We start from the raw sequence: 18154 nt of genomic DNA, 5'->3' as shown, positions 1-18154 counted from the left end.
AAAAGAAAAAAACCCTCCTCCAGTCATCACACCCTACACACACTCTACTGGAATAATCTCTATATCTTTAACTCCAATTCCCAGTTGAAATGACATTCTTTTGGGCTATTTGGATGGTGGGACTGAATGTAATTTTAAGTGTATTTTGTTTTTCTTCCATGACTTTACAAAGAGTGGTGATGAAGATGAAACTGAACATCTGCAACATGCAGTTGCTGCTTCTTGTTTTCTTGGTGTGGGACCCAGCCAGGTGAGACAATTATTTACTGTATTTGCCATTTTAAATTCAGGGTAAAGGTGTGTTTCTTGAATGTCATCAATGCAGAGGTGGCTTGGGAGAAGCTGAAGTATTTTGAAGGATCATTTCTAATGAAAAGATATTGTATCAAGAAACAGAACTATTAAGCGACAGAGACTATTAAAAGTTCGCTGCTTCTTGTTTTTAGCGATAAAATACAAAAGTGAATACAAACATTTTCTAAAAAAAATAAATCACGGGAGAAAAGAATGCCCTTTGGATGGCATATTTTTGCAAGGAATTGAAGTGGTTGGTATATGCGATTATAATAACATCAAAGTTCAGTAAAGAAAACATCAGTTTTCCTTTATGCCAAACAGAAAAGCATAAGCTAAAATGATTTGAGTGTTAATTTTTTTCTTTCTTTTTCTTTCTGTCTTTCCTTTTTTTCTTAAATGGTCTTGGCTCTTTCAGTCAACATAGAAAACCTAAATGATGTGTGGATCTGAAACCTCTAGGTGGAGGTACTATACAACTTCACAATCACAAACAAATAAAACAAAAGCTTGATTTATTAATCAACTTTTCATATTATTGATTTAGAAATTTTTACTTCTAAAATGGTACTGTTATAAAAAGTATTTACTTTGAAAATGTAACAAATTCTGTTTTGCCTGTATTCTACAAATGTCAAATTTAATTTCTGTTGCTTTCAAAAGCATCATCTTAATTGTAGTCTTTTCTGATTTTTTTTAATCATCAATGGGCAGCTTTTATTAATTGCTTAAATTTAGGGTATGGTTTTCAAAATGCCAGAGAACTTAAAATATGATTCATAATAATGTCCATGTAACTATTCCTTTAAAAAATTAATGTTTCTGATTTTATACCTTTATTTCCCTTTAAAATTTTCATTTTCCTGTCTCAGTAATTGTCAAAGTTTAAAAATACTTTCTAGAATTGACAAGAAATCTCTTTATGAAGTCTTTTTAATTGGAAAATAGCTCCTCATTTAATATCTTAATATTGAGTTTAGAAAGAAAATGTGACATGTGATTAAAAAACGCTTTCCAGTGAAAATCTCTAAGTGGAACTTCATGACCATCTTAGTGATTGGTTTTAAAGTTAGCTTAAGGCAATATAAAAACTTTTGAGGCTTGAGGTATGAACTAATTTGCTTACATAATTTTTAAAATGTTTATCTTTATATCAATATTTTAATATTTTCTCTTCTCCCAAGAGAATATTTGCTTGAAGTTGGTTACCAATTTTTCGATGTATTATGACTATTTTTAGCTACTAGCTGTGTAATCATTTAAATGCAAATGAATTCTGTCAATGATATTTCACACAATACACCTTGATCAGAATGCAATTACATATAATCTTTGATTTTAGAGGAGTGAACAAACTGTGGTCCATTAATAATCATTGAAAATCCTCAGTACTTAACCATATTTTCTTCTACTAGTTTTCTGTTCTATATTTGACCAGTAATGCTCATGCCAGTATTTTATTCTATTATATAAATGATTCTTTTTCTGGACCAGTAATTTAAATCTCTGAATCATTCTGGGGAAGAAAATGGCAGTGAAAAGGGACATTCTGTTTTATACATCCAGTTGCTTCTGCACCAAATTGCTGGATGTCACAAAACCAGGTGTCTGGCTTTCTGATGGAGAAATAATGGAGAAAATCACTGTTTCTAACCCTCTTCTGGTGATATTTTAAGACCACTTATTCTTTCCGCAAATTTATCTCATACACACACACACACACACACACACACACACACACACACAAAGTAGCTGGGCATTTTAATCTTTGGATGACCTCTATTGCTCTCCTCAGAGACCTGTCAGGAGGGGTACTCCTCCAAGGCTCTCTGCAAATGTGTGTGTGCTGCTGATGCTTTCAGAGCCCACCTCCACCTCCTGACTTCAGTGGAGTCTGGAACACAGCCAGCGGAGTTTCCCTGATGTCTATATTGCACTTGGCCATTGGGTGGAGGTATACCCAAAGTTAGAAAATCATCTTGGCTTAAAAGAGAAAAAGACATAAAAAGAAAAGACATTTCTGAGAAAGACGGAAAAATTCTGTGCCTCCAAGGAGGCAATTTATTTTCCAATAAATATTCAAATCACTGAAGAATTTTTTCAGTAGTCCCTTTGGTTTTTGTACCTTTCCAAATGCAGAACAACATTACTAATAGTATCTGCATGTGATAATCTACCATCATAATATATTCTAGGGAGTGGATTTTAGAAAAACTGAATAGGTCACACAAAATGCGAAGTGATAGAAATCGGAAATAATTTTGGCATCAAACTTTCTGATAAGCTAGTATTTATTATCGATTTCCAACAGCATGTTTACCTTCCCCATAGACATACTGGCATTTAAAGAAGTGGAAAAAAGAAAAGGAGGAAAACGGGTGACACTAATAGCTTAGGGAGCCTTAAAATTCAAATCAAGGAAGAAGGGCATGTTGGCACTTGCAAAACACACGTATGTATATATATCAGCTTGTAAAATTATCTGTTTAGGTTGGTGCTGGCTAACATCCAAGAAGATGAGGCTAAAAATAACATTACCATCTTTACAAGAATTCTAGACAGACTTCTGGATGGTTACGATAATCGGCTTAGACCAGGACTGGGAGGTAAAAATAGTTTTCCTTTTCTTAAATGTTCACAAAATAATGCCTTTAAAAGTTAAGGGTAATATTTATATTTTAATACATTTTATACATGAATGCATTGCCACATATTAAAAACCATAAGTAATAGAAAATAAGGTATATGAAATAAACATTATCTCTGACTCCTTTTATACAGACATAATGTATTTAACATACCTTTTATAGACTACCTGAAGTCATATAGAGCCCAGACTTTGTGCATGAATAGTTTTTAAATTAGTTTATTTATAATGGCTAAGTTTTTCAAACTTAGACTATGTGAAAGCGTGACATTATTGGGCAGATATGCTTGTATAGTATCTTTCGTTTCCTTCATTGAATTTTGCAGATGCCTATTTTCACACTAGTACAGATATGTAGAAACGAGAAACATAAAAATATAAAAGAGTATCTGGGTTGAATTTTAGCAACCAGATAAATTTTAGCAATCATCACAGGATTCTGTGATGATATTTCTTTACACGTGCATGTGACGTTTCTAAAATATAGCACCGGTTTGGCATTCTTGAAACTTTCAAAGACATTTTGGATATACTTTAGCTGTAGGCCTAATTTATTGGTCTGTGGCACAGTTTGATTTCAAATTTAAACATTCATTCTCAACTCAGAAAAACAAATCTATTTTTATGCATAAAGGTAAAGGAAACTAGGCTTGGCTAATGTGTTAAATTTTAAATATCCTTTAGCATAGTTGGGTGATACTAAGAGGATTAGGTGTAAGTAGGGTAGGTGTGTAATTCCTAAAAGGATTCTGAGTCAAAATATTGTTACTCATTAATTCTAACATGAGATGTATATATATATCTATATATCTGCATGCACACATTTATCAAATGTATGTTATACTTATTAGGATGTTCAGTTTAATAACTAATTCAAAGTTAAGACGAATTAGTTGAATGCTTGGTACTGACTGAAGGTTTATATAGTTAGCCTGATTATTACCAGGTTGGCAACTTTGCAATATTAAATTGCTTGAAAAGATGTGTAGTGACTAAATGCCTGGATGTTTATGTCAATACTGTCTTTGAAAAATGTAGGTGGTTGTTAATTCTATGCATATTTGGCAATTGTATGGTTTGCATTGCCCAGGAGTCAGAAAAGGTTGGAAAAGACCCAACTTGTTTTTAAATAATATGCCATTTAATTGATAGTGGTTTTGGACTTGAATCCTAAGTGGTACCTTGCATTTCAAGAGAGAAGTGATGGGGAAGAATAATGTTCAGAAGTATGATACATTGTATCTCTCAGAGATAATTCAATTGTTTAATACACAGTCTACTAAAAGAAAAAACTCTCAAGTTTATGAGTCTGTTTCCATTTTGTAAATAAGTTCTTTACCCCAATATAAAATAAAAAGTTAAAAGAAAAGTTAAAATAAGGAAAAACTAAAGGAAAAGAATATTTTCTTAGTAAATAACATTTCTAATGACCATGAATAGAAGGCATTACCGTCCATGTTAGGATATATAGCAAGGAGCTAATGTCAAACTCATACAACAGAAGTATGCCTAGCATGAGGCTGTCATAATTCATGATGGTGATTTGAGAGGTAGATTGCACTAAGGCAGATATTTTCCCAAGGCCTAGATTTTATTATTTTTAAATAAATCATGTGCTGTCAAAAGAACTTTAGATATTTAAGCTAGATCTTGGATTTTGTCTATGAGATTTTAGGAGAAATGTTTACACTGTGGGTGTATAGTTGGGAAGTAAAAACTACCTGTTAAAGGACATGGATATTGCCATTTATCTCTTCATATTTCTTTTTAAATATCTCTTCCATTCTTTTTACTTCGGTCATCAGCATTCGAATATAGATCCTTGTCACTCATTCTGTAGGTTAATGCAATAGACAAAGTGGCTCTTCTTGCCTAGTGTCTTCCTTCCCCAATCCTTCTCTGATAGTGGACATGTGCTAATATTTCACAGTCAGATGAGTCTTCTTTTAGTCAATACTTTTCACATATTACTCTCTTGTCTTGATCAAATACCTTTGATAGCTCCCCATTGCTTTCTGTAGATGGTGATGAGGGGGTAATGGAAGGAATATAGGCCTTGCATGCAGATGGATCTAGATTAGAATTTCTGCTCCATCTACACACCCCAAACTGTGCCTTGGCCAGGTAATCTCTGTTTCCTTTCATTTAAAAGGGTCATGATGGGGATTCCCTTGTATGTTATTTGTTGCTTTTCCCTTGCTGCTTTTAATATTTTTTCTTTGTATTTAATTTTTGTTAGTTCAGTTAATATGTGTCTCAGCATGTTTCTCCTTGGGTTTATCCTGTATGGGACTCTTGTGCTTCCTGGACTTGGGTGACTATTTCCTTTCCCATGTAAGAGGGTACAAATGAACTTATCTACAAAACAGAAATAGAGTTACAGATGTAGAAAATAAACTTACGATTACCAGGGGGTAAAGGGGGGATAAATTGGAAGATTGGGATTGACATATACGCACTACTATATATAAAATACATAACTAACAAGGACCTACTGTATAGCACAGGGAACTCTACTCAGTACTCTCTAATGGTCTATATGGGAAAAGAATCTAAAAAAGAGTGGATATACGTGTATGTATAACAGATTCACTTTGCTGTACACCTGAAACTAACACAACATTGTAAATCAACTATACCCCCCAAAAATTAAAAAAATAAATAAATAAAATGGCCATGATGTATTTCTACTTTATAGTGTTGTTGAGAGGATTACATAAACTACAGTGTACACACAACATACTAGCAGTTAAACACGATCAATTCCTTCCCTCCTCCCATAGGTTCCGAAAGTGACAATCAAGGTTTTTACAATTTACTTCTCTGGCTTAATTTTTACTTTGCCACCCATCTATCCTGTACTTCAAACACATCTATTCATTTTCTCTTGATAATCCATTCACATCTGCTCCCTTAGCCTTTGAGGGGAAAATATTCCCCTCTCACTGGAATTATTCTTCCTCATTCTCTCTGCTGATCTAAACTTTTCCTGTGAAGACCACCTCAATGTGGGTGCTTTTCAGTAATAACCTTTCTTAACTGAATTGAAGCACCCAGATTCAATTTTCCCTCTGTTGAATTTCTTTAGCTGTTGTTGGCTTTGTATCTCATTTGGTACTTATTATGTGCTATCTTGGATTATTTATTACCTTTTTATGTGTCTCTTGTTACCTTAACAAGATCGTAAACTTATTGAGGCAAGGTATTGTATCATAAATCCTCTGTACTCTCACTAACTAAATATTGATTTGCATATGGTGACCATAAAAAAAAATATTGATTACTTGATTAACTTTTCTACGATAATCATCTGGAAAATGGAGGTACTCACATCTGGCTGACCTTTTAGTTGAGAATGTTGAGGTGATACTTTGTGCATCCTGCTGCAGGAAGGTGGTGTGGCTGAGTGAAGAGGACCTAACTTTAGACTGTGGAGATTTAGGTAAAATTCTAGATGGGGTACTGAGCAGTCTTGTGACCTTTCAGTACTTTACCTCTCTGGGGCTACATCTGTCATCTGTAAAATGGGATTACTATTACTATTCTTAGGGTTTTTGATGAATATTAAATACAATGATATATGCAAAGGAGTTAGCACAGTGACTGGCATATCATAGAGAGTTAATACATAACAATAACTAGAAGACTTTGAAAACCTTTGTAAATACACTGTTGTAAATTTCAGTTATTATTACGGTTTCTTCTCTGTCCAAAATTCTTAGCCTGAATGTTCATATGTCATTTCAAATAGAAAGTTCAGGGAAGTTATTTGTATCATTATGTCCCAGAAATTAATAATAAGGGGGAAAATGGGTTTGATTCAATTTAGTATATCAAACTGAACATCTCTATTGATGGATAATCTGAATAATTAATCTCAATTATTATTATTTTTCCTTTGTAACGTTAGTATAAATGAGTACACAGGAAAGAGCAATCAGTTTTGTATTAAGAGTTAGAAAAATTATTCTTTTCACCTGGCTCTTCAACTTACTAGATCTTATCCCAGACAAGTTACTTAGACATTCTGAGCCTTGATATCTTCTTAGGGAAAATGGGAATATTAGCATTTTATTCTGAGAGGAGGAGGATAAATTGGGACTTCTATACATGATAAGGATTGTACAATAGGTCGAATGATAAAATTTTAAGGTATTTAATAATTAATTCTGGGTTTTCTTTTTTTTTCTGCCAGTTTTATTAAGGGATAATTAACATATAGCACTGTAAACATTGAAGGTGTACAGAACTATGGGTCCTCTTTAAACTGAGGGCCTGATCACACTACTTAACTGCTCAAAATCCTGCAATGGTTTCTACTTCAGTCAGAATAAAACACAGATTTCTTTCGATGGCCTCCAAAGTCCTGCATAATCTGTCTTCCTATTCTTCTTTGGCTTCACCTCACACAACTCTCCTTCTTGCTAAGACTGCTGCAGTCACATTGCCTTCTTTTCTGTTCCATGAAGACACCAGCATACTCCTTGGAGCTTTTCCCCGACTGTTCCCTCTTCCCTGGATACCCATTGAGCTCACCTTCTCAATGAGGCCTATCCTGACCAATCCGATAAATACTATGTGTTCATCCTTTAGCAATACTCCTCCTTCTTACCCCTTTTTTTTTCTGTTTTTACTTAGCACTTACTAGTTTTTAATATACAAGATAATTTTTAAATCATTAGGTCAATTGCTTACTTTTGTCTCTTTTGCTAGAACACAGGCTAATTGAGGTTAGGGATTTTTGTCTGTTTTGCTGTCTGGTTCTCAAGCATCTAGAACAGTGCCTGGCACATAGTAAGCATGGAATTAAATATTTCTTGAATGAATTTGATTTTATTCATTTATTTTATTTTATGTTATTTAGTATGCTCCCATGAAAAGAATCGACTATACAACTTACCTTATCCTTAAAATCATCAGAGCAATTATCATTTAATTACTGTACTGGCATTTCACTGTTAGCACCAGCGTATTAGGCTGACTTCTTGGTGAATGGAAACAATCACTACAATTATTCCAACTCCTGGCTTATGTTAGCTGTGATTCTGCCTTGAACTAACCGTGTGATTTGGGGGATTTGGGGCGATTCATTTATCCCATCTGTGACGTCATTTACTTACCTGTGAAATTGGAGGGGAGGTTCTATTTACCCTGTCTGTCTCACAATGATATGGTATGGTTCAAGTAAATAAGAACGCATAATGTGGCATGCATTGATAGGTATTAGGATCGTTAGGAATAGCAGAGGAGAGTTCTTCAAGGAGAACATCATCTTAGAGGTAGTATCCTTGAAAACATGCCAAGAAAATACTGGTAGGTCTTGTGCATTTGGTTGGCTTAGTCCCTTGTAAGTCTGGAAATGTATCTACCAAGACCATATGTTCAGCTTAGCTAGAACTTATAACTGAATCAATTTTTCCTTTAGTCTTTCTTTTAGTCATTGGAGCTAACAACTCAGGTACCCCCTATGGATTTTGATGTTCCATAAGAGGCTTTCAAATTGTTAACTGAATAAAAGGAGCAACACTTGTGTTTCGGACTGTGTTTAGAGGGTCGTTGAAAAGAAGGAAAGTGTAGACAGGCCTTGTATATTTATAACAGCTAACATTCACAGTGCTCAACAATGACAACTATTAGAAATGACAAGGCTTGGTATCTAAATTATAGATTCAGTCTGGAAAATCTAGATAGAGTACCGTGCTTAACTGCATTTTGAAAAGCTGTTTCAAGGAGCTTGTCTAGATAGAATTGGTACATAGTGCACTTGTTTTGTCCTCTAAAAACTTGAAGCAGCTTTATGCTTAAAGCCATGAAAAACATGATGTCAGATTATAGATTTAGGGTCTGAGGGTCAGTTTCCAACTTCACTCTTGGATATTTTCCCTCAGGCTGTAGAGAAATGGATGATAACATGTTTCTATGAATTTTACTACTCTCAATTTTATAAAAATAAAACATAGGATATTCGGTGGGCAAAAATTAGTACAAAAAATCTGGTCTCTCCCAGAACCTAAGAGGGAGTCTGACCTCAAAATAGCATTGTATTATTTTATAAAGAAGTGGTTAAGATCAGTGCCTCTGAGTACCAGCATCTTTGAATTTGAATTCTGTTGCCATACTATATGAACTACAAAACTTTTCACTCAACCTCTCTTTGCTTTGGTTTCTTTATTTGTAAAATGGGGGGCTAAAAGTCTGTGACTTATTGGTTTGTTAAGTATTTAATTTAAAAAAATTTTTTGGAGCGTCCGGCAAACAGGGTAGGAACTTAATACTTGTAGATATTATTGCTGTTATTGTTGATTCTACTACTACTTCTACTATGAATGCAATAGAGTCCATCACTCAATGTTTTCTTTAATTTGTAAAAGCTGTGACTTCTAAAAAAGGATAAATGTGTGGCACATATAACCCAGTTTTAGAGAAAAGATATATTTGTATGTTTCTCATGCTATTAGTTTCATTTTGTAGCACACTTTTGTATATGTACAGAATCTCTGGAAACAAAACCAATCACAAAAGAAATATGTCAGATTATTGTAACATATTACAATTGGGCATCATCAGTTCATGATACTGAATTTGCCTATAAGAACAAAATCATATTTACAGAATGAAAACCTCACTATGTGATGCAGATGATGATTTTAGGGACATGAAACTGAAAGCGTGTCCACCATCCTAGCCTGGGATGTGCCAGGAACTTGAATGGCACGAGCTCGGGGTCTTGCAGCTACCGGGTGCGTGCCTGATGCTTGACAGCATCTTATGAGGTGAGGGGTGGTAGAGGCATCAGGAAGGAGATAACACACCGAGAATGATCTGAAATCTCTATACGGAATTGAAAGGGGCAGGGGACAAGTGGGTTGCATGCTGAGCAGAAAGGAAGCGGCTGAGCCCTTAAGAAGTTCTTGTCTCAGGTGGAGGCTGGGTAAACTTCAGGTACTGGTCCTCCGCTTAACAGGTCTGATGTTTGGCATTCTCCTCATTCAGCAGCTGTGATTGGGGCTGATGCTCCTGAAGAGGCAGGAGGCAGCAGAGAATCTAGTCTCCCTTCCCTCCTGACTAGGTCTTCTGAGGTCCCCCAGTGTGCCTGGAGCGGGATAACCTTCTTAGGCATAAGAAGATTTCAGAGCCTTTTTCACTCTCTGCCACCAGATCTTCTCCACCCACTTGTGTTTGCGAAAAGGTCACAGGAAACACCGAGTTTGATTATTTCATGAGCGAGAAAATAAAAATAAATTGGGATGACTTCACAGAAGTGTGTAAATAACTTCGGGTAAATCTGTAAATAATGGATATCAAGTTTTTTTCATTTCCTCTTTATTGAAAATTATTTTGTGGGAGGCATGAAACAGAACGCAGAAAGATACTAGGTGCCTGAAGTGGGATGCTGTTTGGGAGGCTGGAAACTCTGGACATGGGCTTCCTTCAAAGTACGGGCTTCCTCACAGTGCATGCTAGCTAAAACTAGGAACACAGTAATGTTATGTGCAGACTTTTGGATTCTTTTTAGTATTACAAGCCGACTAAGAAACATCTTAGCGTTTCTGTACACCCTCACTCTAAAGCTGTGTGTTGCTTGCCTACCCTCTCAGGGAATGGTGCTAAGACAGGCTTCTTCAGAAATGGTTAGAGTGAGGCTTTGCAGAACTCTTTCTCAGTTTGATGTTTTAACTATACATATAGCTTGTGATTATTTTATAGGAAAGGCAGACTGAGTGCGTACACGGCAGCAATGGGTTGTGTTAGATTGGATGGTGGCACTTTCTTCCCAAACAGCATCTCCTGCAAAATTCAAGGGAGCATCACCGAAGTGAGTGACCCAGAGAATACTATCCATGTTTCAATGAACTAATGCTAAGGCTTTTTTTTTCACCTTAAAACAGTTTTGGTTAATAGAAGCTTCTTCTCTCAACCGTTGCTGCTAGAGAGGCATTGCCCTTAGTCATAATTTTGAGGGATGGTTATTTTTGCTCTTTTCGGGCACAAGCACACCCCACTCACTCTGTTGTTTTCTTGCCAGCTTTTAAGCTCAGGTGCAATCAACATTTTTCTTTTTTTTCACTCCTTAATACACAGTGGATAAATTGGACCATAGGCATGACTGATCCATTTGTGTTAGTGTTATTTTTGTGTGTGTGTGTGTTAGTGTTATTTTTTGATTGCTACAGCTCCAATCATTTGTAGAAATCTATATTGGTAGTGGAGATGGCCAAGTGAACAGCTTGGCCAGCCAGCAATTCATTACTTTTTGATGTGTTAACATGAAAAGAGTCAAATGAAGTTATTCTAGTAGCTTGTTCCCTAACACATGTGTATTGAAGGCTTATGATGTGCCAGACACTCTGCAGGATATAAAGATGTACAAGGTGTAGTGTTGGTCTCCAGGGCATGAAGTCCCTTGGAGGGCAGATAAGGTAGGTACAGTGTGATTCTCAAAATGACTTGAAACAGTACAACACATGTTCCATTATAAGAACATGTTATTGTAATAAAGAAAAGAAATCACTTTTACTTGCATCATACAACTGGAGTTAGCCAATTTCTCTCTCTATAAGCCTAGTTCATTCATTCCATTGTTTCTTTCTAAGGGCCAAGGATTTGGCTGGGTCCTGCTGTAAATGCTGCAAATACTATGCTGAACAGGACTGAGTCTTTGCAGAAATTCATATCATATATTTTGGCTCTTTCTGCCTTTCAACTATCTTAACAGTGGTTTCTTCTTTCTCTCCTTAATTAATAATATTGTATAATTATTGTATGTTTTTCTTTATTGAAGTGTAAGTGTTTTCTCATAAAAAAAAGTGATTTCTGATATATTTACTGTCAGGCTGAGAATTGTGATATCTACAGAAGAGTATAACATCCAGAGGGCATGTCTTTCTGTGTCTGTAGCAGGGGTGTTGAGAGTATTTATGGTAAGAGTGGCATTCCTAGAGGTAGAAAGGTAAGTGTTTATTCCAGTCGAAACTTCTGGATACTCCTCAGTTCTCTTTCTAAGGAAAACTTATTTTCTACCTTATCTTAATTTGTTTTGAGCTACAGATGAGTTAAATAATAACTAGACATGAACTGTGAAATAAGAAAATAAATGATATGAGTTGTAATATCATGAGGATTTAGTTTATTTCCTTTGAGTTTTAATGTTTCTGACCCAACACAAAATTCTGAAAACTTGTTTCTAACTTGAAATACCCTCATTCCTCAAGGTTTAGATCTTCTCATTTAGGAGTAAGTTATCATAAGAATAAAATTAATGTTTAAATCTAAAGGGATTTCATATAGAAACTCATCAAATTAAGGATATCAACTTATAAGATACATATAGATCCCTTCAAATTCTCCATTGGGTTTTTGCATTTTAAGTAACTTACATTAGGGTAGATTTGACGTCTCTGTATGTTATTATTATACCTTTTAACAAATGAAAAAACTAGCATATGGAAAAGTTTAACTCCATCTCCATCTTAATTTAATATGAATTAAGTTATGTCAATTTTTATTTTTTTAAATTTTTGTTTGTTTTAATATTTAAAACATGCACGTTAAGAACATAAAAAATGGTTTTGCATAAAATTCAAAAATACAGTACTCTGTTATAAGAGCATTCTTTTTATAAATATCTTTGTTAAGATTCAGGATGGTAGCTCCTTTTTAGGGGAATAAATACAAAATGTAGCACAAAGATTGTCCCGGTAGTATGTGTGGCATTATTCTTTCTGTATTAAAGTATTGCAGGATTCTTAGAGGACATGTTCAGTCGGAATATTACTAAGTTGATTTAAAACATAATAAAAGAAAAGGTAAGGTTTTCTTCTTCCGATATAGTATCCAGAGGAAAAATATATCAAAAAGAAGATACTGCTATCTTCAGCTATTTTGTGGAGATGGTTAGTAATTCATAAATTCTGTGAATATTTGAGGAATATCACATAATGAGTAGTACAATTGGATGTTGTCTATTGAGTAGAGGAATAGAGTTATGCCACAAAGTTAAGGAAGGTTGAAGAGAGGATAAAAATTATAAATGCCTCCTAAGAGCATTCCCAAACCCATTGTTTAGGTTATGTTTTGTAGTGGTACATAAGTATTTTAGTAAGTACTGGGAAGGCATTTGACTTCCATTAAGAACGTAAAAGGATCAGCTGGTTTTAGAATGGTGTGTGTGTGTGTGTGTGTGTGTGTGTGTGTGTTAAAAACTTCCCTGGACAGAAGAGAGCTCCAGACTTAAACTGGAGGAGTGGTTTGGAGGAGGAAGACAAACATCATGGAATGTTTTAGAAAAAGATGAGAGGCTTCCATTTTACTCCTATTTACTCGTGAGAAGATTTTAGATTTTGAAGCAAAAATGATGAGTTACTACTCATATATATAGGTTGGAGGCCCCACAGTTTTTCAATTATATGAATTTTTTGAAGCCTTTACAAGAGAAATAAGCAAATCAGCCATAGGCAGAGAATTAGGGTAAATGGAACAAATTCATTTTTGCTGCATGATTGCATAAACTCTGCAATTTCTCAAGAAAGGAAATAGTGAGCTAAAATGCTAGCCAGGTTTACAAGGAAGATTAAAGTTTTGGATACCAAGAGAGAGGAAGTCTTAATTAAAAGAAAATGGAATTGCAAGGCTGGTGTTCAGGTCAGGTAGAGGGGAATATGGGAGGATAGATTTAATTAGTTATCTAGGGCATGTGAGAGGATAATCGTCAAAGCAAAAAATGTGAAGCTGATGACTGTGCTTTGGAGAATAGCAAAGGAATCATCCAACAGCTATTAGAGGAAGAGAAACTCTAGAGTCTTAAGAGAGTGAATGGGTGGGTTTAGGTGGTGAAAATGTTATAATGGAATGGGGGTGAGTGTGGAGCCATTTTAAAGGGAGTTGCCATTAGAGCATTACTACGAGAACAAAGTCCCTTGATAACTAAAAATTAAAACTGAGTATCCGTTTATCATTCTAAGTAGCTTTTGCTTTAGTAATGATTACAAAATTACAGGATCAAAGAGAACTAACAGGAAAGCTATACACTGAGCTGTACGATCAGTAGTGCTTATATTACAGTATGTTGCCATTTAAAATAGATTAAATATCAAAAATTGACTTGTTAAAACATATAAATCTGAATAATAGTGTCTGAATTCTTAAAGGAGAACACCAGGCGGATGAAGTAGTGAGGAGAAGATCTCTGTAGCAGAAGAATTCCTTTCCACTCATTCTTTCAAGCTCCCCAGATAATCTGAAGAACTCCTGGAGGTGTTTTTGGCTGCCACCAAACTGATGATCTGACTCATAGCATTAGCAGGGAGGGTCGTTGAGCATTTCCATTATTGTCTGTGAAATACGGGGGTGATGAGAAGTCCCGTGGGGGCCAGTTGCTGACTGAGGATGGAGATATTTATGTGTAGACGGAGGTCTGCTTGTTACACGGATGTTGCCTGCCTTTGTCACTCTCCTTTAGCTGCTGCAACACCCAATTTAGTCTTTGTCATTTCTGGTGACAGCTTCTAATACAAGCATTTCACTCTCAGGCATCTGACTGCTACCATTTGTAGGGGCAGCTGCAATCTTTGCCGCTGTTGCCGCCGCTTTGGAACAGCTGGGAGGTTAAGCAAAATCTATCAGCAGATAAGGAAAAGTGCTCAGGTTCATGTTTAAGTGAGTGGATATGAAGGTTAGTGGGGCGGAAAGTGACTCTTCATCAAATCCTTTCCCTTTCGGGAACTGTTTTGCAGGCTGTCATTTCTGTAATTTCCCCCACCTGCTCAGAGAGGGTGATGTGACACTTTACATACTTCTGTCTGAAGAAGACATTAGCAGAGGATATCATAATCCCAAGTGGCTTTTTATAGTGCAAATTTAATGCCAATTGGAACAAAGGAAACCTTGCTCCATAACATTGGAATAAAATAATAAAGGATAGGTGAAAGAAGACTATCATGGTAGCTTTTATCAGGTAAGGATGCGTTTGTCTGAAAGCAACAGAAAAATCTATCTGCAGTGACTTCAGTGGGGAATCAGTTTTTCTCACAAGAAGTCTAGAGGTAGGTGGCTCCTAGTACTGAGTTCTTAAGTGATGGCATCAAGAACATCAAGAACCAAGACTCTTTTTATTTTTCCACTTCCTCTTCCTTAGTGTGACTTCAGTCCTTTATGCTGTTACCTTCTGATCCCAAGATGGCTGCTGCAGCTCCAGCTATCACATCCATGGTTAAGGCTGGAATGAAATGAAGGGATGGTGCCAGTTCCATTAGTTCCCTTCATCAGAAAAATAAACCTTTCCAGCACTTGCAACCTACTTCCATATTTATCTCATAGTTATTTCAAGCTAGGAGAGCATCTGGGAAAATGAGTGCCCTACCTGGGGTTGGGCACATTTCTGCCCTAATAAAACTGGGAATTTATTAGAAAGAAGGAAGATGTGTTGGATATTCAGTAGGCTACTGGCAATGCCTGCCACATTTACTAATGCTAATAAAAGTTACTTAATCGTTTTGTGCCTCAATTTTCTATTCTGTAAAATAGAAAATATTAATTCCAATGACGGGTCAATATATCTAAAGTACCTAAAACTTTAATTTGCATATGAATAACCTGGATGGTGATTGTTAAAATGCAGATTTTGATTCAATATATCTCTGTGGATCTCAAGATGCTGCGTTTCTAACAGGCCCTCAAGTGATGCCAATGCTGCTGGTCTTTGGGTCACATTTTTAGTAGCAAAAAAGTACTCAGCTAGGGCTGCCATGCTGTACAACCTCAGGGAGCATTCATACAGAGTATAATGCAATGACAAGAAGAGGCTAAGTGTTCACTTATTATTATTATCATTACTGCCACTGATTTACTCTGATAATTAGGAATTCATAATTTATGTTTCTAAAGGTTGCAGTGATAAATCTTATTTTTATCAGAGTATAATCATAGATAAATTTATTCCTTCTGACACATTTTACAAAATTGCCAGTAAATACTAGATTGACCGTTAAAGTCTATGATGTATGTTAAATACAATTTCTCTATCCAGCTATCAGTACACTCTAATTCTGTCACATTCTATATAAATAAGAACATATCCCTATCTCTATTTATATTTAAATAATTAAAACTAAGTTGTGATAAAGCCATGATGATATTTGAACTCTGCTTCAAAAGATTTGTTGGATATTACAGTTAGCTGGTTGTGGGAAAGAAAATATTGACATGAAGCTTGTGAATTAATCCAGTATAATTAATTGATTATACAATTTGATTAATTGATTATAAAGTTATAAAATAATTGATTATAAAACTAATTTAATTCTGAATATTGTGTTGTGGTAAATAAAATTTTACCACATGTGTAATCTTGAGGGCAGAAAAATAATAGAGCTCTCTCTTTAAATTATTTTATGTTCTATTTAAGTTGCTCCAAAATTTTCTTTTTGGACAGATGAAAATAATAATTTCCTTTTAAAAATATTATACATGGTTTGTATGAGAGTGCCCGACAGAGACCAGATTATAAACCCAGAGGATCCAAGTTCTTAAAGAACTGATTAAATTTTTATTTTAAAGACACGAAGAGGGGCAAGGGCCTTTGCTTTGATCAGAAGAGGCTGTGAGGGCAAAGCAGTGCACGAGAGCATAAAAAAAACACTAGTTTATCTATGAAAAACCCCTTTCTTTTTATAAAAGGTCAATTATTATCTCTGTGCCTCAGTTTCCAAAACATGAAGGTAAGGAGACTGTAGCAATGACTTGCAATGCCCTTCCCATCTAAAATTTCTCCCATCCTTTTGTGACTTGTTTCAAGGCAAATAGAGTAGAAAATAAGGTTCTTGGAACAGAAATCTGAAGCCAATTTTTTCTTCATTGTAGAAAAATAGACAGAGTATGGGCCTGAATACAAGCTAGCAGAATAAGGCTACTAGGCCTCTATAAAGTATGGCCAGCTAAGAGAATAAAGGCTGTTTGGTCTTCCAACTCCTAGCAATTAGGAGTTTGTACAGAAGTAGGTACTCCTAGTGCACAAAAATGCCAATTAAGAGCTTCTCTTAAAGCCGAGCAAGGTTGATTAGGAAGTGGTTGGTACAAGTGAGGTAGTGATAAATGTGCCAAATTATAATTGCCCGTGTTCTAGATATTGCTGGACACTCTCTCTCTCTGTGATGTAAATGGCTACATCTCTTCGAAGCTCACCCTCTTTGGCTTCTCTGCTCTGTTTGATAACATAGATCTACCACCTCCTCCCTGATTCTTGGTCTCTCCACCCTTCTTCATCTGTTTCAGTCCTTGGTCCCTCTTTATTTTCTCTCTTCTTGAATATGGGTGATCTCCAAGATTCTGTCCTTTTAACTTATTGCTTTTCACTTTCATGATTTTCCCAGAAGAATTTCATTCAATTCCATAGCCTCAAATATTAACCTATATGTAGATTCTCTCTCATCCTGCTGCTGTTTTCTGATGTAAATCTGCTCATTATTGCCCAGATGAACTCTCTTTATGACCACCCACTGCTTTCAGGATCAAGTCCAGAGCATTTAACATAGCGGACTTTACAGTCTCTGGCCTCTGTTCGCTTTTCTGGCCTCATTGCTCACTATTTATCGCTATCTTGCATGAAGTGGCTTAGATTCACTGACCTTGTTTCAGTTTTTATTTTTTAATGCATTTGGCTTTCTCTAGCCTGTGGGCCTTTATACAAGCTGTTGAGTCTACTGGGAACACATTTGCCTTTCTTTAGGTTCCAGCTTAGACGTCATACTTTCTAGTAACCTTACATGACTATCATCCCCTCACACACACATCTCTGTTGAACAAATCACCCATTACTATACTTGGAATAAAATTAACATACTTTCTTGTAACTCCCATTTTACCTATTGGCATCTAAGGTCTCCTAAAGTCAGAGATTTATGACTCCTTGTCTGTTGTTCTAGCCCCTGTTTTATGTGTAATGCTTCTAGAAGGTAGATAGTAATCATAATATTTGTTGAATAGATGAATAGACTACTGATGAGCTATGTCCTTTCATACATACATTTCTCAAACTTCTAGAAAGTGAATTCATAATTTTGCTACCTGAAACTGCTTTTCTTCCTGTGGTTCTCTTGCATGGTTAATGGTAATCTACATTTGTCAAGCCAGAAGAGCTAAAAATCCATCTGAGAATGAGTTTCAAATTCTCTTTACTCTTTTCCAGTCTCCTGACTCCAATTCTTCAATCCTCAAATA

General features: G+C 35.6%; 1 protein-coding gene across 2 annotated transcripts in view; it reads left to right on the top strand.

Annotated features, from left to right (window-relative positions):
* The first annotated feature begins 179 nt into the window (after positions 1-179).
* Positions 180-18154, top strand: part of GABRA2 (gamma-aminobutyric acid type A receptor subunit alpha2) — a 113958-nt gene continuing 95983 nt past the window's right edge. For both annotated transcript variants that reach the window (XM_061191351.1, XM_061191350.1), the window contains exons 1-2: positions 180-250; positions 2785-2900. In XM_061191351.1, the coding sequence (XP_061047334.1) occupies positions 180-250; positions 2785-2900 (187 nt within the window). The remainder of the gene's footprint in view (positions 251-2784; positions 2901-18154) is intronic.

Source organism: Eubalaena glacialis, chromosome 5 (genome assembly GCF_028564815.1).
Source record: "Eubalaena glacialis isolate mEubGla1 chromosome 5, mEubGla1.1.hap2.+ XY, whole genome shotgun sequence".
Lineage (NCBI taxonomy): Eukaryota > Metazoa > Chordata > Mammalia > Artiodactyla > Balaenidae > Eubalaena > Eubalaena glacialis.
The sequence above is the reverse complement of the archived record's forward strand: the minus strand, read 5'-3'. Positions and strand labels throughout refer to the sequence as shown.